This window comes from Leguminivora glycinivorella, chromosome 12, assembly GCF_023078275.1.
Source record: "Leguminivora glycinivorella isolate SPB_JAAS2020 chromosome 12, LegGlyc_1.1, whole genome shotgun sequence".
Taxonomy (NCBI): Eukaryota; Metazoa; Arthropoda; class Insecta; order Lepidoptera; family Tortricidae; genus Leguminivora; species Leguminivora glycinivorella.
In genome coordinates, this window is record NC_062982.1 from 2,004,246 (window position 1) to 2,029,122 (window position 24,877).

The 24,877-nt window shown below is 37.9% G+C and overlaps 1 protein-coding gene across 1 annotated transcript; it reads left to right on the forward strand.

Moving 5' to 3' along the window:
• Nucleotides 1-18,846: 18,846 nt before the first annotated feature.
• On the forward strand, nucleotides 18,847-24,178 carry LOC125231855. Its single transcript, XM_048137435.1, has 2 exons — nucleotides 18,847-19,223; nucleotides 23,745-24,178. The coding sequence occupies exons 1-2, from the start codon at nucleotides 18,956-18,958 to the stop codon at nucleotides 24,008-24,010; spliced, it is 534 nt and encodes a 177-aa protein (XP_047993392.1). The 5' UTR covers nucleotides 18,847-18,955; the 3' UTR covers nucleotides 24,011-24,178.
• The last annotated feature ends 699 nt before the right edge of the window (nucleotides 24,179-24,877 follow it).

The window sequence follows — 24,877 nt, forward strand, 5'->3', positions numbered from 1 at the left end:
CACATAAGTTCAGAAAAACTCATTGGTACGAGCCGGGTTCGAACCCGCAACCTCTGGATCGAAAGTCGTACGCTCTTACCGCTAGGCCACCAGCGCTAAACCCGTTTGTTAATAATGATTTTAAATAAATGTGTATTGAACTGAATTGAATACCGATGACAGAAATCGGATATTTACCTTCAGTTTCCTGAATAACAGATTCTGCTGAAAACGAGATGTTTCGCAATTATAGTGTCCAGGTGGGGGGTAGGGGGGTGCGATCGATGGCCGGCCGTGTGTGCGCCGAAATAAAGCGGGAAAAAATACACACGTCAAAATGGACGCGAGGGCAGTCGGGACGGCGAAAATGGCTATTAGCGGATGTGGGGTAGACGATTATTTTATTTTGTACGTGTTGTACCTCTATATGTATATGTTGAAGTTTAGAAAGTGTACTTATGACGATCGACAAAGTGGAACGTTTTACTAAACTTCTACACATAAATTTATATGTTGAAATTAAGATAAGATATCATTTCTGATATTTCTTGACATGTATTCGTTGCAGTCAAAATATAACACTTTAAGTTCTCGCGCTTTGTACACATATTTAAAGTCACACACAGGTCGAACGCGATTAATTAACATTATTTTTACCTTTTTTCCAACGTTTCGGCCAGGTTGCACTGGCCGTGGTCGCGGAAGACTGACGTCCCAGCAAAGTGTCACCGGAGATGTAAACAACACAAAACTACCCGATATTAATTTATATAAATGTTCGGGGTAGACAAATAAATATAATCTACCCGCTTTTAGTTATTGTTTATTTCCCACCGCACGACACACAGCACTCACAACATCCGCGCACTGGTCCGAAGATAGATCTTTTGGTTTGAACATTTGAATCACTGGTCCCCATGTTGGCGATAATCTATACCCGTCTTCCCTGTTAAAGTTTTTAGGATATTTTTTAATTTCGATCGCCTCCCTCACAATCCGGGGATAATAGTGTCGCTCGGTGGAAAGAACTTTGGGTTTGTGTAGCTCAATCCAGTGATTCGTTTCCGCAGTAAGCAAGTGCTCGGCGATTGCAGATTTGTGTATATGGCGATTTTTAACTGCCGCTATGTGTTCCTTCACCCTCTCTTGAACGCTGCGCTTTGTTTGGCCAATATACGCACTTCCACAACTGCAATCTATCTTGTAGACACCCGGACTTTGGTACGGAATGACATCCTTAGGACTGCGTAAGAGACTCGCTACTTTAGATAACGGTGTGTATACAGTCTTAATGGAGACTTTTCTTAGTACTGATCCAACTTTATCCGTTATCCCTTTCACATACGGCAAAAAGGCTGGTTGCCTGTCAACCTGCGGATGTCTCTCCCCTTCTTAGTCTTGCGCGGGATTGTCTGCAAATACCCATTTTTCCTCAGCACCTTCTGAACATGGGCTAACTCCTCGTCTAAGTGTTCAGAGTCACATAAGTCTCGAGCCCTGTTAACCAGGGATGTGACCACCGATTGCAGATGTCTCGGATGATGATGGGAAGAAGCTTGCAGGTACCTGTCAGTGTGGGTGGGCTTTCTGTATACGGAGTGTGCCAGGGTTCCATCTGGTTTAGCTTTCAACTTTACATCCAGGAAAGGTAGGGATCTGTCGCTCTCCATCTCGAAGGTAAACTTTACCTTTGGATGGATGGAGTTTAAATGGTCAACGAACCGTTCCACTGTATCGGAGCTGCCCCTCAAAATGCAGAACACGTCATCTACGTATCTCTTCCACAGTGTAATCACAGGCGGTCCGGAGCGTAATGCTAACTCTTCAAAATGCTCCATCCATATGTTAGCAATTACTGGGGCTACTGGACTGCCCATTGCTACTCCATCCACCTGCAGATAAAACTGTCCATGGTAGAGGAAATAATTCCCCTCCAGACAATGCTCCAACAGCGTGACGTACCCCTCAGGATGACCGTTCTCCACGAGTTTCGTCTTAACAATGCCCAGACACTCTTAATGGAACATTGGTGAATAACGACTCCACGTCGAAACTCACCATAATCTCCTCTGGTTCCAATTTTATGGTCTTCACAATGTCAATAAAATGACGAGAGTCCTTTACAAACGACGTAGTCTTCCCTACTAGCGTTTGCAATACACCCGCAACATGCTTCGCTAAGTGGTATGAAGGAGATCCAATCTGACTAACAATAGGCCTCAAGGGTATGCCAGACTTGTGCACCTTTGGTAGCCCATACAACTTCGGTGGTTGTACCACTTTTGGCCTATGAAGATTGGTAAAGTCGTCCCCAGTAAACAACTCCTCGTGTTCTTTGATGAGCTTCCTCAGACGTGTTGTGACCCTGGCAGTAGGATTGTAGTTGACGGGTTTGTACACACTCCTATCAGCAAGAAGAGCCTGAATTTTGCTGTCATAGTCTAACCTATCCATGACTACAGTCGCGTTTCCTTTATCAGCTTTTAAAACGAGTAAATCCTCATTGTCCCGGAGGGCTTTTAAAGCATGACGCTCGGCTGTAGAAATGTTGCTTTTGGGCAGTCTGACCTTGCGAAGTAATACCGAAACATCTTGGCGTACAGTTTCCGCATCATTTGCCGGCACTTTGTTACGGATTAATGCCTCCTCTACGCTACATATGATGTTTTCGTAAGGAACTCGTTTTGGGGTAAGCGCAAAATTCATGCCCTTTGACAATATACCTATTGTAGGCTGATCCAGAGCTTCCTTTGACAGATTAATTACAGTTTCGCTTTTCTCCACTGACGACTCATCCCGCTTGTCATCGCGTTCCCGTTTCTGTCTCGAGATCAATCTGTCAAATTTTCGCTCATGTGTATCCCCACACAACTTATATTTCTTTGCTGCCTGCAAATACGTTACCCGGTCGCATAACTGAAAATCCTCTGGTGTTTGGTAACTACTGCACTCCAGATGTAAATTATACAACTCACTTTGAACACAAAACAATTCTTGTCGGTGATTTTGTATCAATCTCCTTAGTAGTTTGACACTTGCGTTTCTGAGAATGTCTCCGGAACGTGCGATATCTCGACGAGGCGCTAATCGCACACACGCCGGTATTATGTTCCAATCGCGGCACTTCACTAGAAAGTCCAACGATGTTTCCAAGAAAGCACGTCTTTTTCGAAGTTTCTCAAGGCGTTTTAATTGAATTGCACTTTCCTGCCCGTAACGGTTTGCAATATAACACTTTAAGTTCTCGCGCTTTGTACACATATTTAAAGTCACACACAGGTCGAACGCGATTAATTAACATTATTTTTACCTTTTTTCCAACGTTTCGGCCAGGTTGCACTGGCCGTGGTCGCGGAAGACTGACGTCCCAGCAAAGTGTCACCGGAGATGTAAACAACACAAAACTACCCGATATTAATTTATATAAATGTTCGGGGTAGACAAATAAATATAATCTACCCGCTTTTAGTTATTGTTTATTTCCCACCGCACGACACACAGCACTCACAACATCCGCGCACTGGTCCGAAGATAGATCTTTTGGTTTGAACATTTGAATCACTGGTCCCCATGTTGGCGATAATCTATACCCGTCTTCCCTGTTAAAGTTTTTAGGATATTTTTTAATTTCGATCGCCTCCCTCACAATCCGGGGATAATAGTGTCGCTCGGTGGAAAGAACTTTGGGTTTGTGTAGCTCAATCCAGTGATTCGTTTCCGCAGTAAGCAAGTGCTCGGCGATTGCAGATTTGTGTATATGGCGATTTTTAACTGCCGCTATGTGTTCCTTCACCCTCTCTTGAACGCTGCGCTTTGTTTGGCCAATATACGCACTTCCACAACTGCAATCTATCTTGTAGACACCCGGACTTTGGTACGGAATGACATCCTTAGGACTGCGTAAGAGACTCGCTACTTTAGATAACGGTGTGTATACAGTCTTAATGGAGACTTTTCTTAGTACTGATCCAACTTTATCCGTTATCCCTTTCACATACGGCAAAAAGGCTGGTTGCCTGTCAACCTGCGGATGTCTCTCCCCTTCTTAGTCTTGCGCGGGATTGTCTGCAAATACCCATTTTTCCTCAGCACCTTCTGAACATGGGCTAACTCCTCGTCTAAGTGTTCAGAGTCACATAAGTCTCGAGCCCTGTTAACCAGGGATGTGACCACCGATTGCAGATGTCTCGGATGATGATGGGAAGAAGCTTGCAGGTACCTGTCAGTGTGGGTGGGCTTTCTGTATACGGAGTGTGCCAGGGTTCCATCTGGTTTAGCTTTCAACTTTACATCCAGGAAAGGTAGGGATCTGTCGCTCTCCATCTCGAAGGTAAACTTTACCTTTGGATGGATGGAGTTTAAATGGTCAACGAACCGTTCCACTGTATCGGAGCTGCCCCTCAAAATGCAGAACACGTCATCTACGTATCTCTTCCACAGTGTAATCACAGGCGGTCCGGAGCGTAATGCTAACTCTTCAAAATGCTCCATCCATATGTTAGCAATTACTGGGGCTACTGGACTGCCCATTGCTACTCCATCCACCTGCAGATAAAACTGTCCATGGTAGAGGAAATAATTCCCCTCCAGACAATGCTCCAACAGCGTGACGTACCCCTCAGGATGACCGTTCTCCACGAGTTTCGTCTTAACAATGCCCAGACACTCCCTTAATGGAACATTGGTGAATAACGACTCCACGTCGAAACTCACCATAATCTCCTCTGGTTCCAATTTTATGGTCTTCACAATGTCAATAAAATGACGAGAGTCCTTTACAAACGACGTAGTCTTCCCTACTAGCGTTTGCAATACACCCGCAACATGCTTCGCTAAGTGGTATGAAGGAGATCCAATCTGACTAACAATAGGCCTCAAGGGTATGCCAGACTTGTGCACCTTTGGTAGCCCATACAACTTCGGTGGTTGTACCACTTTTGGCCTATGAAGATTGGTAAAGTCGTCCCCAATTATTTCCTCTACCATGGACAGTTTTATCTGCAGGTGGATGGAGTAGCAATGGGCAGTCCAGTAGCCCCAGTAATTGCTAACATATGGATGGAGCATTTTGAAGAGTTAGCATTACGCTCCGGACCGCCTGTGATTACACTGTGGAAGAGATACGTAGATGACGTGTTCTGCATTTTGAGGGGCAGCTCCGATACAGTGGAACAGTTCGTTGACCATTTAAACTCCATCCATCCAAAGGTAAAGTTTTACCTTCGAGATGGAGAACGACAGATCCCTACCTTTCCTGGATGTAAAGTTGAAAGCTAAACCAGATGGAACCCTGGCACACTCCGTATACAGAAAGCCCACCCACACTGACAGGTACCTGCAAGCTTCTTCCCATCATCATCCGAGACATCTGCAATCGGTGGTCACATCCCTGGTTAACAGGGCTCGAGACTTATGTGACTCTGAACACTTAGACGAGGAGTTAGCCCATGTTCAGAAGGTGCTGAGGAAAAATGGGTATTTCCAGACAATCACGCGCAAGACTAAGAAGGGGGAGAGACATCCGCAGGTTGACAGGCAACCAGCCTTTTTGCCGTATGTGAAAGGGATAACGGATAAAGTTGGATCAGTACTAAGAAAAGTCTCCATTAAGACTGTATACACACCGTTATCTAAAGTAGCGAGTCTCTTACGCAGTCCTAAGGATGTCATTCCGTACCAAAGTCCGGGTGTCTACAAGATAGATTGCAGTTGTGGAAGTGCGTATATTGGCCAAACAAAGCGCAGCGTTCAAGAGAGGGTGAAGGAACACATAGCGGCAGTTAAAAATCGCCATATACACAAATCTGCAATCGCCGAGCACTTGCTTACTGCGGGAAACGAATCACTGGATTGAGCTACACAAACCCAAAGTTCTTTCCACCGAGCGACACTATTATCCCCGGATTGTGAGGAGGCGATCGAAATTAAAAAATATCCTAAAAACTTTAACAGGGAAGACGGGTATAGATTATCGCCAACATGGGGACCAGTGATTCAAATGTTCAAACCAAAAGATCTATCTTCGGACCAGTGCGCGGATGTTGTGAGTGCTGTGTGTCGTGCGGTGGGAAATAAACAATAACTAAAAGCGGGTAGATTATATTTATTTGTCTACCCCGAACATTTATATAAATTAATATCGGGTAGTTTTGTGTTGTTTACATCTCCGGTGACATTTTGCTGGGACGTCAGTCTTCCGCGACCACGGCCAGTGCAACCTGGCCGAAACGTTGGAAAAAAGGTAAAAATAATGTTAATTAATCGCGTTCGACCTGTGTGTGACTTTAAATATAGATCAAATTAGGTGAATCTAGTAATAAAGATGATTTACCACGTGTGGAACTACTAGAAGCAGTGATAAACGCATTTTTTGCGTTGTAGTTTCCTCGCTATAGTGAGGGGAAAAGTTTTGTGTTACACTCGGGTGCAAATGTATTTTACTTCTCGTGTGTTAAAAAACTCGCAAGTTCAGGATTCTATTCTCGAACCACTCGCTTCGCTCGTGGTTCAACTATAGAATCCTTTCACTTGCTCGTTTTTCAATTCCACACTCGGCGTTAAAATACAACTTTGCCCCCTTGTATAACAAATAACTATTATCTTATCGAAGCCCAAAGTCTATGAAGAGAACAGGCCGACGGGTCCTGAAAACTATAGGACTAGCTTTTGCCCGCGGCTTCGCTCGCGTTAGAAAGAGACAAAAAGTAGCCTATGTCACTCTCCATCCTTTCAACTATCTCCACTTAAAAAATCTCGTCAATTCGTCGCTCCGTTTTGCCGTGAAAGACGGACTAACAAACAGACACACATTTTTACATTTATAACATTAGTATGGATGTCCCCCGCCTATGCCACATGGAGGGAAAGTTCCTAAAATATCGTAGATAGGACATTTTGCTGAAAGAAAACTTTTTTTTTAAGACTTTATTTTAATAATTTAGTAAAACTGCATAGAAAAGGTTTCTTTTTTGAAAAATTGTATGAACATTAAGGCTCCGACTATGCCAAGTTATATCGATGCTGTAACTGTTAAGGTATTGCTGCCAAAAATATCTAAAATTCTAGTGAAAACATCTATTTTGAAAATTGTGGCATTAATACAATCGATAGTATATTCGCACTACAATAATTAATAGAACATAATTTATTTTTATTAATTGTATATTACTCTTACAAAGAGTTAAAATGATATACCTATGGGTACATTTACATACAATTTCGTTTTGTTTCAACCCCTTATTTGCCAAGAGTGGCTTTGAAGCTTGAAGCTTGAGTAGTTTCTTGTGATCTGCCTACCATAACTTATGGGAAACAAACGTGATTGTATATATCCAATCAATACACTTGTATTGTATGTTATTATTATCAATATGCTGCCAACTAAAACTGTCGCATATTTCTAATATACGATTACTGTTTGATCACTCTGCCAGTAATAAATCAATTAGTCGTTGCGTTGATCAGACTTTTCCAGCGCCGCTCGCGACCATTCGGAGACGCGGCGTATGCGGCAATGCACGCATTTCATGCGACCATGCTTTCAAGAAAAGCTAGGACTGTCCTACTTATTACCTAAGTACCTACTTCTTCTTCTCATCAGAATTGACAAAATTATTCACAAAATGTCACAAATATATGTTAAGAAAGCCTTTTTACCAGAGGTTACAGGATGATATACTTAGTTCTAACAGCAACACTCTTAACTAACCATTGCTAGACGTTATGACCTTGTAATGAGGATTACAAATGTACAGCTAACAATATTGCCAATGGTACGTAGCTTGAGTAAGAGCTATATCAGAGAGATAACAAAAAACGCCAACTGAATCTTGAATAATGTATAAAAATATTGGAAATATTACAATACGTGACCTTTGTTTTCGTTTGGCATTTGTAAGTTTCCTAGTCTCTCAGATGCTTTAAAATGAGACATTTGAGAAGTACCTAAGTGTGGTGGATTATGTTTGAAATTAATGTTAGCAAGGCCTGGGGCTAGAAATAGGAACATTTAACAATTGTTTTCGATTTAATTTTGGTTCACGTACCATATATTCCTCATAGCGTGGTCACCCTACGCGACCATAAATTCGTCACTGGCAGCCCGCCAGCTCGCCGGCGTTAGCGCCTCTCCCACTCAAGATATATGCACCCTACACATTTCTTACTATCTAATGTATAACATATATGTTCCCATGGCGCTGAATACCGCCTCGCAATTGTGGCCGCGTTCAAATGTTTCGGAGGGGCAGGCCGTACAGCTGCGTTCGTGGCCCACAAAGTGGTCTCGCCGGAAGATCAGCGCTGACCCCTGGGTCAGCATCTATGCTGAGGCGGGACCATTGCGTGGTAAACCCGTCATACATTTTTTAATATTAATTGTAAAATTTATGTAATACTTATGTAGATAATTATGTGTTTACCATGAATAAACTATTGAATCTTGAATCTTGAATATGTACATTTCTATATATTTAGGTATTTAAAAAATAATTTATTAATAACCAAATAAATACAAACCTGATCCGCCACATGCTTCGTCAAAACACAAATATTATAATATTATTATTTATTTAGGTATTTTATTGGTTGTTTTGGTCTCAGTAAGAGTCTGTCAGTTTCAGTGCCAGTAATGTTCAAAAGTAAAACCATCTACGAAATTCCAAAGAACATGTAGTGTAATTCCTATTATGTCCTTAGCTCACATCAGCCGCTGGCTACCGGCCAACGGCTGACGGATTTACAGGGCTGACTAAGCAGATCAGAGCGGGTAATAAAGCATTAGTAGTTGTTAAACAATGGGACCAAAAAAATGGGACGAATCGGTGCGAGGGGCAATAGTTCACGGTGATGCATTGAGGTAGAATTAGCTGAAGGACTTTGCTTAGTACCTAGTTGTAGGTTACAAAATGTGCTAATCTTCATCAAAAATTTTTGAAAACATACTACCCGTTTAGAAGATCAACGCTGGTCTTCATATATTAGGTCCAGTTCTTTTGTTGGTTTTGTCACGAATAATATCTAATCCTCCTGTCATAGCTATAGTTATGAGAGGTAAAAAAAAATTTTTGTGGCCAACAGCCGACAGATATACAGGGCTGACTTAGAAGACCGGGTAATAAAGTGTTAGTAGATAGTACTAAACAATGGGAAGAAAAACAAAGGATTACGACGAATCACTGCGAGGGGCGATCAATGAAAATATATATAATTACTGAAAAAAACTACCAAACCTTTTTCATTGATAAGCCAAATCGTTTTTATAAAATAATAAACGGTATTTGATGGTTTTTCTATTTATAATAAATAACAATTATTATTATTCCGCATATAACCTTAAATGTAATATAGCGGTTTAGATGTACCTAAAATATTTAGAAGCCCGATTATAGTTTTGTTATGCTTAAGTAAAAGTTTTTTTTCCCTATATTTATTTTTCCCGTTACACAAAATCTGAAGCGCAGTCGATTAGCCGTTTTACCGCGTTTTTCACCTTAATTAAACTTTTTTATTTTCCAACCGAATTGCGACCGGCCAGCATCACAAAATGTCAAACTGAGAAAAAAGGCCGTTTGAGTTTTTTAAAAATAGAACTGTAGCAGAACGAATTTTCAAATGAGGAACGCCTAAAAAGCCGGTGAGTAACGGTTGTCCGATGGCCAGTGACTGACGTGATTTTGTGTTGGAACACTAGTGGTGTGCGATGGGTTTGGGTGCTGTATATAAATGAATTGTACGAATTGTATAGGTACAGAGTGTACTTTTTTTATTTGACCGCCGTCTGAGATGCTAATTATACAACATTGGTTACATTTAACAATTTCAAGTATGAGGACAACTCCAAAAAGAGACGAGTATTCCAAAAACTGTCCTTGTTTTTAGGGATATTTTGTAAATCTTTGTATTTTATGAAGCAATTTTAACCTAAAAGCCAAAAGTTGTTTTTAGCAGTTCAACAAAACATTTAAGTATTTACCAACATACTTCAAGGACATATGCTTAGATATATTATATGTTTACCACCCGGCGGGAATAAAAGACGGAACGTAAATGGATACTCATAAGGGTGTAAGGGTCAATCATTAAAAAATACACGATTCAAGCGTTTTTTATCTCCTTAAAGTACCTACTTTCTTTTGAATTTTAAAAGCTTCTGCAAAAACAAAAAATATGTTTTAACTGGTTTTTGCCACATAAAATCGAAGCGTGCCACATAAAATAGAACTAAACAAAATTAACCTGTGTTTAAATAGAACACATAAAAACAGACGAGCATTTTGTTAGTAGATGGTAGTTGAGATAATTTATGTGGCATAGACAATTCGTTACGTTGATGAGGCGCTACTCTAACTGGCCAGTCTTCAAAGAGAATAAGTAAACTGTTCTTTTAAACCCTTTTAGCCTTATTTTTTTTTATATGTCGTCGTAGAATGCTACTTGCTAATGTACCTACTACACTACAGAGTCTACAGACAGAGGGCGCCAGTGTTTAATAGTTATATTAAAATGTATGAAACATTATTCTTCCCCGTGGAGTGACGGGTTAAGAATTTCACCAACATTTTTCCACCTGTGGGTGACTGGTTAAGAATTTGAATTTGGAATACCATATCTTGGCAAATACCATGATGTGGTTATTAGCAGTCTGTCAGTGACTGCAACAGGCATCATTGTTTTCTGTCACCTTAATTGTTAAAAGTAACTTAGCTTGTTTTAGTGCTTCTATCTCTTGGGAGTACCGTCGTGAATTTATGTGCGTGTAATGTAATTGTAATTTTCTCCGGCGCTTTACTTCAGTGGGCATCTTTAGTAAGTTACCGGGAAACCGGTAGCACAGTATACTAAAGACTACTATCGTACAGTATGGCCACTCCCGCTCCCCGCTCAAAGCGCCGCCCACCCCCTCTCGGTTACCTCACAGTTACCGCCTATCAAAAACGCGAACAGTCGATCTGTCATATTTCACTCATACAAGCATAGTACGCGTTCACCTACACAAGCTTAGACTGTGTGATAGGAACGCGCCTCTTTCATAATTATATTTGATCGCCAGTGTCTAAGGTGTGCCGGTAGCAAAACATCGTACCCTCTATAATCTCTATTAACAGCTTCACTTCAATAAATTCCCTATCACACAATAATCTGCACCATATATCTCGCAAGCAGTCATTATCGCCATTACGCCGTCGCACAGGCGCCAGTGTGACCGGCCTTTTACCTCTCTATATGTTACAAATTGTACAAGTCAATGTGGACTATAGTCATACTAGTTATGAAAAAAAAGCTGCACTTTTGGATGGAAGCAAGCCGCTTTGCATGGTGATAGTAGACATCATAGTAAACGATTTTTTCCGAGGATATCGAAATTTCATCCCTTAGGAAGCCGAGCGTAGCGAGGTGTTTTATGAAAATTAAAAAAATTCTATCTTTTTATTGTGTAGTCCGATTTTAACAAAACGTATCTCAAATGAAAGGTATTAATTTTTGTAATTAAAAAAAAATACAAAGAAAAAATTTTGAAAGAAAAGTAAGAAAAAAAGGAAATTTACGTCTCGCACTGAATAACTTCAAAGAATGACAGACAAAATGTACAATGTCGATATACGAGTTTTTTTTAATCTAAGACAGATAAATTTGTAGTTGAAAACTGAAGACCGCATTAAAATCGGATTAGCATTTTTTAAGATACAAGTTGCCAAAGTTGGGAAAGATCGCTTTATATGGCCACTTTGAAATTCCTTTGCCAGAAAGTCAGAAATAATATGTTTTTCTGACACAGAAAAATACATAGTAACAGTACACATCAAAATAAAATTAAAAATTCCGAGGATATTATAATTTCATCCCTTAGAAGGACGAGCGTAGCGAGGTCGGTTACGAAAACCGAAAAAAAAATATCATTTTTTTGTACGTCTTCCGATTTTGACAAAACATGTTTCATTTGAAAGGTATTGCTTTATGTAACTTAAAAAAAAATATTGAAAAAAATTGGAACAAAAATGTAAGATTTTTTTAAAAAAAAACCTTAATTTTCGTATTACTCTGAATAACCGCAAAAAACGGTAGACACGGTGTATAATTTCGATATATGATTTTTTAAAATTAAAGACAAATAAATGCATGATTATAAACTAAAAACCGAATCGAAATCGAATCAGTAGTTTTTAAGATGCAAGTTGTCAAAGTTGGAATAATTTGTTTATATGGTCGCTTATAAATTCCTTAGCCAGAAAGTCAGAAACATTATATTTTTCTTACAGTTAAAAGTATGCATAGGTAATAGACATCATAATAAACAATTTTTTACGAGGACACGAGGATATAAAAAAATTCATCCCTTGGAAAGCCGAGCGTAGCGATGTCTGTTACGAAAAACAAAAAAAAGGCAGTTTTTTTTTATTGGATCGTCTTTCTAAGGGTTTCTAAGGAATGAAATTTTTATATCCTTGTAAAAAAATGTTTATAATGATGTCTATTACCTATGCATACTTTTAACTGTAAGAAAAATATAATGTTTCTGACTTTCTGGCTAAGGAATTTATAAGCGACCATATAAACAAACTAAGCCAACTTTGACAACTTGCATCTTAAAAACTACTGATTCGATTTCGATTCGGTTTTTAGTTTATAATCATGCATTTATTTGTCTTTAATTTTAAAAAATCAAATATCGAAATTATACACCGTGTCTACCGTTTTTTGCGGTTATTCAGAGTGATACGAAAATTAAGGTTTTTTTTTAATCTTACATTTTTTTTCCAATTTTTTTCAATATTTTTTTTTAAGTTACATAAAGCAATACCTTTCAAATGAAACATGTTTTGTCAAAATCGGACGACGTACAAAAAAATGAGATTTTTTTTTCGGTTTTCGTAACCGACCTCGCTACGCTCGTCGTTCTAAGGGATGAAATTATAATATCCTCGGAATTTATAATTTTATTTTGATGTGTACTATTACTATGTATTTTTCTGTGTCCGAAAAACATATTATTTCTGACTTTCTGGCAAAGGAATTTCAAAGTGGCCATATAAAGCGATCTTTCCCAACTTTGGCAACTTGTATCTTAAAAAATGCTAATCTGATTTCGATGCGGTCTTCAGTTTTCAACTACAAATTTATCTGTCTTCGATTAAAAAAAACTCGTATATCGATATTGTACATTTTGTCTGTCATTCTTTGAAGTTATTCAGTGCGAGACGTAAATTTACTTTTTTTCTTACTTTTCTTTCAAAATTTTTTTTTCTTTGTATTTTTTTTTAATTAAAAAAATTAATACCTTTCATTTGAGATACGTTTTGTTAAAATCGGACTACACAATAAAAAGATAGAATTTTTTTAATTTTCATAAAACACCTCGCTACGCTCGGCTTCCTAAGGGATGAAATTTCTATATCCTCGGAAAAAATCGTTTACTATGATGTCTACTATCACCATGCAAAGCGGCTTGCTTCCATCCAAAAGTGCAGCTATTTGCCAAAAATTCTCCATAACAAGTATGACTAAGGTAACTGTACACTATTCCGGGATAGTAAAATGTGGTACATTATTCCGGGATACTTTGGTTTTTGTCGCAAAACATATGGAAACTATCAGTAAAATCTTCATTTAAGGCAGTATTTTATTAACTATAGATCAAATAGAACCGAAAAAGTCGATTTTCGAATATCTATCATATCTTTTGAAGCCGTGAGGTATCTCCAAACGCGTCAGTCGCAACCACGCAGTGGTTTCTATGGGCGTGTTTGACGGTGAGCTTAACGCGGCAGCGGAACTTCTTAAGGGTTTACTGTGATGCGGGTAAGTTTATTTATATTAAATTTGTATCATAATTGTCTTATAGTTATTAAAAGACATTTATATCATCTTTTCAAATTAATTTAAAGCATATTTTAATTAAAATACCCGCTCCCGGAATAATGTACACCATTTTGACGCGGTGTACATAATTGCGGGAGTATCCCGGAATAACGGAAACACAGTCCGCAATGTTTTTATGTTTTATTACTATTTGCAGGGAAGTATATTTATATATTTGATGCAAATATATTGAGTAAAGATTACAGATTATAGTGACATAATTACGGTACATATATTTTTTAGATTTTAGTCTCACAATTGAGTACGAAATGTATACTCGTTGAGTAATACGTGCGAAATATTGGAGTGTGGCATCGACATTAAATTTGTTTTATTTCACAAAATTAAAGCACAAAGGTTACTTATTTCGATGTTTTGAGTATAATTGTTATATAATCTTCCAATGTACTAAGAAAACAGTCTTGTTTGTCTTTTAACATAGCCTTCGTTTTGACTGCCGTAATTAAGTACACGACTTTATATGAGTGTATCTTATTCCGGTATGCCTATATAAAGTATATTAAAATATAAAAATACAAAATAAGGTATAGACTCTATACCTTATTTTGTATTTTTATATTTTAATATACTTTATATAGGCATACCGGAATAAGATATACCGGAATAAGGTATAGACTCTATACCTTATTTTGTATTTTTATATTTTAATATACTTTATATAGGCATACCGGAATAAGATACACTCATATAAAGTCGTGTACTTAATTACGGCAGTCAAAACGAAGGCTATGTTAAAAGACAAACAAGACTGTTTTCTTAGTACATTTTTAGCTAACTAAGGAAGTTGAAAAAAAAATAGTCGGATCTCTATACTATAGAGATCCGACTATTTTTTTTTCAACTTCCTTAGTTAGCTAAAAATCTTTATACCGCATATTGGTTTGTCCGTCAGTCAGTCTGTCCGTCTACGATTTAGCTCAATCATTATTAGTACTGGAAACCTAAAATTTACTTGAGGATAATACATAATAGGATAGACATACATAAATATAAAATACATAGTACAAATTAGTCAGACAGTCAATCTGTGTAAGAACGGCCTATAATATTTATTTATTGAGTACTATTTATTTATATATACATACTTGAATAACGTATCACCACCATATATGTATATTGTATACGGTGTAGCTCAGTGATCACCAGTACCAAAAAACTGAAATTTTCACGAGTGCCGTGCAATTTTTATATCCGGCAATAGCTTCTGGATTGAAATTAAATTTTGAAAAAAAAACCCCGACATTTTTAAGCGTTTTTCATCAAACATGGCTAAGAATACTCTCGACTAATTCAGCTTTCAAACTAAAAAAACTAATCTAAATCGGTTCATCCATTCGAAAGCGATGCCTTAGACAGACAGTAAAACTTATAACACCCTGTCATTATATCATACAATAGTTATACCGTAAAATATGATATTAATTTCCCATCCCACCCCAACCCATCAAAACATTGCCAATTATAAAAAATACACTCTGTATAAGCATCTATCAAAACGATATGAGCATTTATATATTTACGTAAACAATATTTTTAATTCGTTTTTTTACATTATGCTTCAACAACGTGGACTTTAAAGGTATCCCGTAATTACGTACAACGACTCCCGGAATTGAAGCCATACCAAAATTGTATCCCGGAATAATGGGCAAACTAAGGGTTAAGTAAAACAACGGTAATTTCTATAAATTTGAAGTTACGATGCAAAATAATATCTTAAATCCATCGTAGAAGACTTATCCTTAAAAAAATAATTAACACGACTAGAAACGTCGCATTTTTTGTACAATTCTCACTCAAAGTAGGAAACGTCTTAAGTTCCCGTAATATGGGACAGTTACCTTACTACTGGTTATCTTAATCTAAGAGTAATAACTTCCTTGCGATGAATTTACTAAGAATAGGCCGAAGTTGTAAATACACGGTGTAACATCAGGGATCCGAAAGATTTTAACTACGCATTTCTGAGGGCAAAATAAATGTAAAATGTTATATGACGTCAAGCAGCTTTCGCCAAAAAAAAATATTTGTGCAATATTTTTTCTTTTTTTTTGACGTATTTTCACAAAGTAAATGTTATTCGTAAAACTGGCACTTAAAAAATTAATTTTTTTTTTCTAAAAAAGTACGTTTTTGCAATGAGTTACTACTGTTACTAGTTATTTTTTGACGTCTGTCAACGAGGATAGTTAGATTATGTCCGATAATGGCATCAACATCGACATACAAATAGCGATGATGCCGAAATGAGATATATAGTAAATAAAAAAGTTGTCATTATTTTAATGGCAGTTGGCAACGCGAGCGAAAGCCGCGGGCTTAAGCTAGTTTCCTTGTAAAGTTGGGGACGGTGACAGCTGTCATCACATAAAATTGTATGCTTTCCGGTATAAATTAATTGTGTCTAAGTTACCTATTTAGTAAATAAGTATAACGTAGAAACAAACATTATTGTTATCAAATTTTAAACTACCTAAGTGCCCATAAAACCCCCGTTTGGAAGAAGATAACTTATTTATTTCCCGCTCATACGCCGATGACAGATACCAGCTCGTCCCTGATTGGCTGCCGATTTTTATCCGCGCTCTGATTGGTGGAACGGCGGCGCGCAGGCGCACGTTTTGAACGTGACGGGATTGACTGATTATGTATTGTAGAAACTAGTGTTATATTTTGTTGAGAGTTATTATATTGTATGCGTAAAGTCCTCATGAATTCATGTATCATTTGGGATAAGGGTTATGGATATAAATGGACAGCCGCCAGTTATGGAATGAAGCCAAACACGATGATGTTTACGCTAACTAGATACGAATAGGCTAGTTTCCTTTCCTATACTTAAAATAAAATATTTTATGCAGTGCACGAAATAAAGCACCACATAATTAGAAGAAAAATATGGACAGTGGTTATGTTTAAACATAATTTATATTTAATAAGTCAAATAGAAAGATATAAAGAAAATGAATTGACCGTGACGTCACGCCTCAGTATTTCATAGTAATTCCATATTAGCCAATCGTTTTGACAGTTCTTAAAAAGAAGCTGATTTGACTAGCAGGAAACTAGCCTATTCTAAAACTCTTGGTAGAGGGTCTCAGATTCCAAAACCCTGGCCGACTTTTGAGTCTCACGCGTTCGAATTCAGAAAATTGACACTGAAAATAATAAGCATGTCACCGTTTCCAACCGGTATTTTAGTGACAAAATCCCGTATGCGAGATTCAAGAATCGCCCCGAGTGGCCAAACAATTGTCACCCGACAGTGATACTTCACCATTCTTTGCCTGTTTAACAATGAAATATTAACGCTGAGTGTTAATGGGCCATTTTTTTCAAAGTTGTCTACCCCCCCACTTTTTTTTTGGATTTGGATTTTTTTATGTGGTTTCCACTCAGAATCGCGGGCTCTTTCAATTCTAATCCTGGGAGAAAAAAAGTGTCCCAAGGTTTTTTTCCCATTCCGTTACCATTTTTCCATATACATTTTAGTATGGCGGTAACGGAGTGGAAGGTTCGAAAAAATGAATGGAAATCTTGGGACATTTTTTTTCTCCTATCACGATCGAAAGAGCTCGCGATTCTAAATATTAATCGCGTAAAAAATACCCATGTTACAAAAAAAGTGGGGTGGACAACTTTGAAAAAAATATCCCTAATATTACATATCACCCTAAAGTAGGCACAGAATTGTCAGTGCCAATGTCACTGTTGTGTAATAGGCCACTGATAAACAAGTAATTATTGACGCTGAGTAATGTTACAGATCGCCCAGAAGCAGTGACAGAATTGTCAGTGTCGACTTGACAGTCAAGTGTCACTGTGGTGAAATAGGCCACAGAGCTTAGTGTGTCTAGACCGTGTCTGAGAGTAGCACGAGTGACCCAATACGACGCCATTAGTGTCGCGTGCCGTGCCGTGACGACCACTGGCTGTACCTAGGTAGCGTCTGCAAACAAATATATTTTAATTTATATAATAAAGGACTATGCGTAAAAATGATCTAAAAACCAATAGACAGTAAAGTTATTTTGACGACCGGTCTGGCCTAGCGTGTAGTGACCCTGCCTGCTACGCCGCGGTACCGGGTTCGAATCTGTTCGAAAAGTATAGTCCATTTCAAATGCGAAGGCCCGATGGCACTCGAAACTTAACAATAGGGCCCATAATGTTTGCCTTTTGTTATCTAATTAGGCCCACTTCAAATTGGCACGCGTCGGTGCAATCTGCATGCAACTAAAGCGTGATTGAGACATTTTGAGACTTGAAAATAAAAATACATAATATTTGATATTTACAGTTTTAATTATAATTGTATGCCTTTTTTACATTAATTGAACAGGTAACATCTAATAATTTAAAACGAAAAATTTTATACAACATGTAACATCTAATAATTTAAAACTAAAATAAAATATCATGTTTAAGGTCATTCGCTTTCTGACGAACTATCTTCCGAACTTGAGCTTTCGCAGGTGTTTATGATGACCGGACCCAGCAAACATTCTAAGTGCTTTTACCCATGCTCTAGAATATATTACTAATTTAGGTAAAAATTACATCATACGCACCACATAAATTCACATCTCGTACATTTATACTTCTGGGTAAAAATATAGAGCCATTGAAACGTAAATTTCCCTTCATCAAAGCACCATAAGGTCACAAACTTAAAGGTTGATTATGAGCAAAATATAAGGTAAAATTAACTTCGAAACTCGACCAACTGTTCATATTTACTTGTACGTCCATATTAGGTGTATATGCGACGTAATTTTTTCTTAAACTGGGGACCTTTAGGTCATCGATTTAAGTCGCTTTTGCTACCAATTTCGTAGTAAATATTACCTTCTTGAGAGACCAAATTTAGACCATAAAGTTATAAATACTTGTAAGGTACTAATATTACCATAAGGTTTCATTTAGATTTACTTAATAGTCAAATTAACCCTAAAAAATAACCAATAAGTCGATGTTTGCGAGGCGACCTCAGATCAAGTTATTTTTACTCACAAATAAGTCATATCTCGGTGAAATAGGACGTATATACTCAATAGTTATTTCGGTTTTTTAAATCAAAAGTTGTGTTGTGTTAACAATGGCCAAAGAGAAAAAAAAATATAGACATTCCAGTAGTTATTATAGGAAGATTAAGAAGGCTAAGGCTAATTATAAGGACGTTCAGAGTGAAACATCAGAAGAAATAAATTGTGAATTGGCTTCTACATCCGGTTTTCAAGGAGTATCTACTTTGTATGTTTCTTTTGATCCTGATACCACACACACAAGCAAGGATTTTTTGCCATCTGATAATATAGATGAGAAGAGCGACGATGAAGAAATCTGTTCAAACAAGGAATCAGAAAATACAATTGATACAATTGAACGAATGCACTCTGAACAAAACGAACGGGACCAAGCGCTCCTACTTAACGACATTGAAATTTCTGGAGTTCCCGAACTTCAAGGCGAGTCGACGCTACACATCGTAAAAACGTTGTCGCAGAAATTGGGCGTGACGCTAGATGAGCGTGATGTAGTCAGCGCATACAGAGCGGGGCCGCCAAAAAAAACGGCCGGCAACGTAGAAATCGATGGCGAATCGTCGGTAGTGCAACGCCCACGCCCCCTGGCCGTGCGCCTCTCTAGGCGCCTGCTGCGTGATGAGATCTTACGAAAGGCGCGGGTACGTCGTGGTCTCGACACCAGTGACATCGGTTTGGCAACTCATAGCCCCCGAAGAGTATACGTCAACGAGAGACTAACGCAAGTTAACCGTACGCTTTTCTGGAAAGCTCGGCAAGCGGGAGCTTCGGCCGGCTGGAGGTTCGTCCGGACGAGAGACGGGCACATATATGCAAAGAGGAACGACAGCAAAGACAGCAAAACGCTACGTGTGTCCTCAGAAAAAGATGTAGTACGTATTTTTGGTGGGGATCCTACAGACTGTAATAAATGAGGGATATAATTCGTTTGAAATAATTAATGCTTATACTATAGATTATTTGCCACAGCATAGTATATTGAACATAATATGTCAGACGAAATGTATACTGAAGATTAGACTTATATATATTCTCACTGCTGTATATTTTATTTTATTATATTTTATTGAAAAGAATGAGTATATTGTTTGCGGTACATTACATTGTTTTGCTGAGTATAAATCAGTGTCTAATTTAGCACACAGGAATAATTATATCAGTGATTACATCTGTTCAGGGTACATTGCATTGTGTATATTACATGAAAAAAAATACAACTTAATATTGATGTCATTGCACTACAGAACTTGCCAGGAAAGTGTTGATGTGGGTGTACAAACTACAGAAAAACATTATCTTATATGTATCTTTATTTGCCAACGGTATTCCTGTCCATCAAATCATTTCACTCAACATAAATTTGTATATGACACAGACATATTAATATTACACACAAGTGTCAAATTTGATAATTTAATTGACAGACTGCACTTTGGAAGTCAGCACATAGGCATTACTCATCACTACCGCATAGTACACAGTTATAAGTTATTTTATATATATGAATAAAAAGAGTAAAAAAGCAATTAATTTGATTCTAGGTTTACTAAACGTGCGATCTTTAAACACAGGCCGTGATGAGCTTGCCGCAGCATTAGACCGATATAAGCAAGACATTTTAGCATTGAACGAAACGTGGTTACGTTGCGGCGAGGAAAAAAGTATACCTAAAATGCCGGGTTATATCCTAAAAAGCAACCCACGACAGTCGACAGCCAGGGGAGGGGTGTAGGGTTCTACGTGCGTAAGAATCTCCGTGCACTAATAAAACAGCATCCGCCCTCCTCCCTAGAGCAAATGTGGTTAGAGCTGCAGATACGCGGAGTGGGGCGCTTCGCGGTCGGCACCGCGTATAGGCCTGAATCAGTGTCAGTGGACAGCGCTTTAGACTCTCTCAATGAAACCTTAGACGCATTTGCAGCATATAAGGGCATATTCCTATTGACTGATTTTAATGTTGATGTTCAATTTTGGGACAGACCTAATGCCAAAAAATTATCTACATTTCTATCGCAGAGAAGTATGGAACAAATCGTTAGTGAACCTACTAGAGTCGCAAAAAATTGCTCTTCTATAATAGATCTCTTTATAACAGACAGTCCCGCTATCTGTAAAACAATAAATGTGCATCATAACCCTACTCTAAGCGATCATGCTATGATAATCGCAGAATTAATTTATGTTAAACCCAAACCAGTCAAACAATATATCTATAAAAGATCTTTGGATGGTATAGACATAGATAATTTTCGTGCAGATCTTAGACAGATACCTTGGAGCCAAATAAAGGACACAACAGACCTAGAAAGTAAAGTAAGTCGATTCAATTGTTTTTTATCTGACCTATTTGACAAGCATGCACCAATGCGTCGATTGCAAATAACGGATAGGTCGCAACCATGGATCACAGAAAATATTAAGACCATGATGGGCCTTCGCGATGCTGCTTTAAAGAGAGCTCAAAGAACAAATAATGAGGTACATAGAAAATATTATAAAGATCTTCGTAATTATACTACTGGGGCATTGGAACGGGAAAAGACTGCTTACTTCAATTTTTACGTCAATAAAAACCAATCACGTCCAAAACAGATGTGGAAGCACTTAAAAAACTCATCGAGTATAGGAGATATGGATAGACACACTATACCTGAACATCTATGTAAACCAGATGAAATAAACAACTTTTTTTTGACGCTGCCAGGGAGCTCTAGTACAGATAAAGAAATGCAAAAAATATTTGAAGGTCAGAAGCCGACTAATAATGTCTTCGACATTAAGTGCTGTTCAGATAGCGACGTCCGTAAAATAATTGACTCAATAAAAACAAGTGCAAGTGGTTACGATAATATCAACATTGATATGATTCGACTTACGCTGGATGTGACACTGCCGATAATAACCCACTTAATTAATACCTCAATTTCTTCTAAAATCTTTCCCGAGGCTTGGAAATTGGCGAAGGTGAAGCCAATACCTAAGTCCAGCAAAACTGAGCAGTACAAAGATCTGCGTGCGATTAGCATTCTCCCGGTACTGTCTAAAATAATTGAAAAAATTGTCAGTCAGCAACTGTCTATGTACTTAGAAAATAATAATGTACTACCTAGCATACAGTCCGGTTTTCGTAGTAAGCACGGAACGGCGACTGCCTTGGCTAACGTGACAGATGACATTATCGCGGCATCAGACAGAGGAAAAGGAACTATCCTCGTTTTGCTGGACTTCTCACGTGCTTTTGATTGCCTTAACCCAATACTGCTGCTATCAAAAATGGCATACTACGGTGTTTCCGCACAGACGTGTCAGTGGTTTGAGTCATTTCTGACAAATCGCAAGCAGTACGTGGAAATACCGAATAATAAGGGTGAGTTGTCGCACTCATCTACACAAGTGATCAGTCGTGGCACTCCTCAGGGGTCTATTTTAAGTCCTCTGCTGTTTATTCTGTACACCTCAGACCTTGTAAAAAATTTAAAGCACTGTGAAGCACATTTATATGCAGATGACACCCAAATATATTATTCATTTGCACCAGGTGAACTTAGTTCAGCAGTGAGTAAAATTAACGAAGACCTAAATATAGTGGCGGATTGGGCAATCAAGAATAACCTGGTTTTAAACCCGTCTAAATCCCAGTTCGTAGTAATGGGCACTAAATATCAGCGCTTAAAAATCAAAACACAAAAACCAAGAGTCTGCATTAATAAGGAGATAGTCACTGAAGCAGAACACGCGAAAAATCTAGGACTAATCATTGATGGAGAATTGCGTTATATAGAACATGTAAATATAAATATTCGGAATGCATTCTACAGACTTAAGGTGCTATACAATATCCGCAAATATCTATCGGTTAAAGCCAGGGAAATTCTAGTAGAGTCACTAGTTCTCTCACTGTTCAACTATGCCGACATTGTTTATGGACCGAGACTACTAGCTATAACAAAGAAGGCCATACAGCGGGTGCAGAACGCATGTGCTCGATTCTGCTATACAGTTCCATGCAGATCACACATCACTCCATTTCTTAACAAATACAATGTTCTGAACATGGAAAATCGAAGACGACTGCATTTGGCTTGCGCCGTTCGGAAAGTGTTAGACCTTGAAAAACCTCGTTATCTGTTTGATAAACTGAAATGGGTAAACGATACGCGCTTAAGGTCGCTCAGAAAATGCACGAAACTATTAACCCCACTTCACAAAACTGCAGCTTTCAGAGGGAGTTTTAAATTTGCCGCCAGTAAGGTCTGGAATGACCTTCCACCCCCATTGCGAGAACCGTCAGCATTTTTAAAATACAAACAATTAGTTCGAACACATTTCTTAAATATCCAAAGTAAATTGTAAACTCCAATTATTATTTAATTATTTATTTATCTATTAATTTACTCATTGGTACCTTTTTCCGTCTTATTTATCTATTTATATATTTATCTTCTCTATGTAATGTCAAGACACAATTAAGTACGCTATTACACACACATTACACCACATACACTACACATACAAACACCACGTACCCCAAAAAGCACAGAAAACCCTACTTTACACATGTTAGCAACGACCGTCCCCACCCCGTCCGGGACCAGTCTGAAAACCAGCGCAGAGCCATTGGCGCTGCACACGCTGAGACTGGGACCCTTTGCCTCATCAAATATACTTGTATAGGTTAACAATAGCTCTTACGTTAAGTTAATAAGTTTAAGTTTGTTTTGTTTGTTATCTTACTTTGTTTGTTATTCTTTCCTTTAAACTGTATAATGTAATGTTTTGTATACTTAGTATTAAGATGTGGCAATAAAGATTATTATTTTTATTTTTTTATTTTTTTTTTAAATGAAGATTCTGGAGATGAGTATGTGACAAATAAAGATTATTTAAATATGAAACTTGTGGAAGACCTAAGAGAATGGACAGTACAGCACAAACCCACCAAGTCATCTTTAAACGACTTGTTAGCTGTACTGAGTAAATATGGTTTTAAATTGCCTAAAGACGGGCGAGCTCTACTGAAGACTGACGATGTCTTTATAGAGCCAATGGGCCAAGGAAACATTGGCCCATTGGCTCAACAAGGAAGGATTTTTGGTACCAAGGCGTAAGCAATTGCTTAAAGAAATCTTTATCGGATATGGATTTAAATGCAATATCCAGTATTGAACTAATGTTCAACGTAGACGGCATGTCGCTATTTAACAGTACCTCTTCAGAAGTATGGCCTATTGCTATGGCAATTTATGACATGCCAAACATAAAGCCTATGTTTGCGGCAATATATTACCCTTACATAAAAAGCACTCCAAGACTGACATTAATAACTATCGCCCTATTTCACTACTATCAGTTTTATCAAAAATCTTTGAAAAAGCTATCGCATCACGAATTATTAGTCATTTTGAAAACAATAATTATTTTTGTTCTCAGCAATTTGGCTTTACACAAAATAGGAATGCAGTAACAGCCATTATTGAATTGGTTCGTCAAGTTATGAACAATCTAAACCAAAATTTAAAATGTGCAGGTATTTTCTGCGATCTTAGTAAGGCGTTTGATAGCGTTAATCATGACATTTTATTGGATAAATTATATTATTATGGAATACGGGGATCTATATTAAAACTTGTAACATCTTATCTCACGAACAGAGTTCAATATGTACAAATATCTGATGTAGATAGAACTGGCTGTATTAAATTTGTAAATTCTGCCAAGAAATCGGTTAACTGCGGGGTTCCTCAAGGATCTGTACTTGGCCCCTTGCTATTTAATATATTTATTAATGATTTACAATATAATATAAGTTATGGAACCGTATACCTGTATGCAGACGACACAAGCATAATATTTGAAAATCAAAATGATGAAGAATTTACGGCCCAAATTAGTCAGGCATGGGCGAGTCTAACATACTGGTTTGAATGTAATGGTTTGAAAGTTAACATGGACAAAACACTGTATTTCCCTTTTTT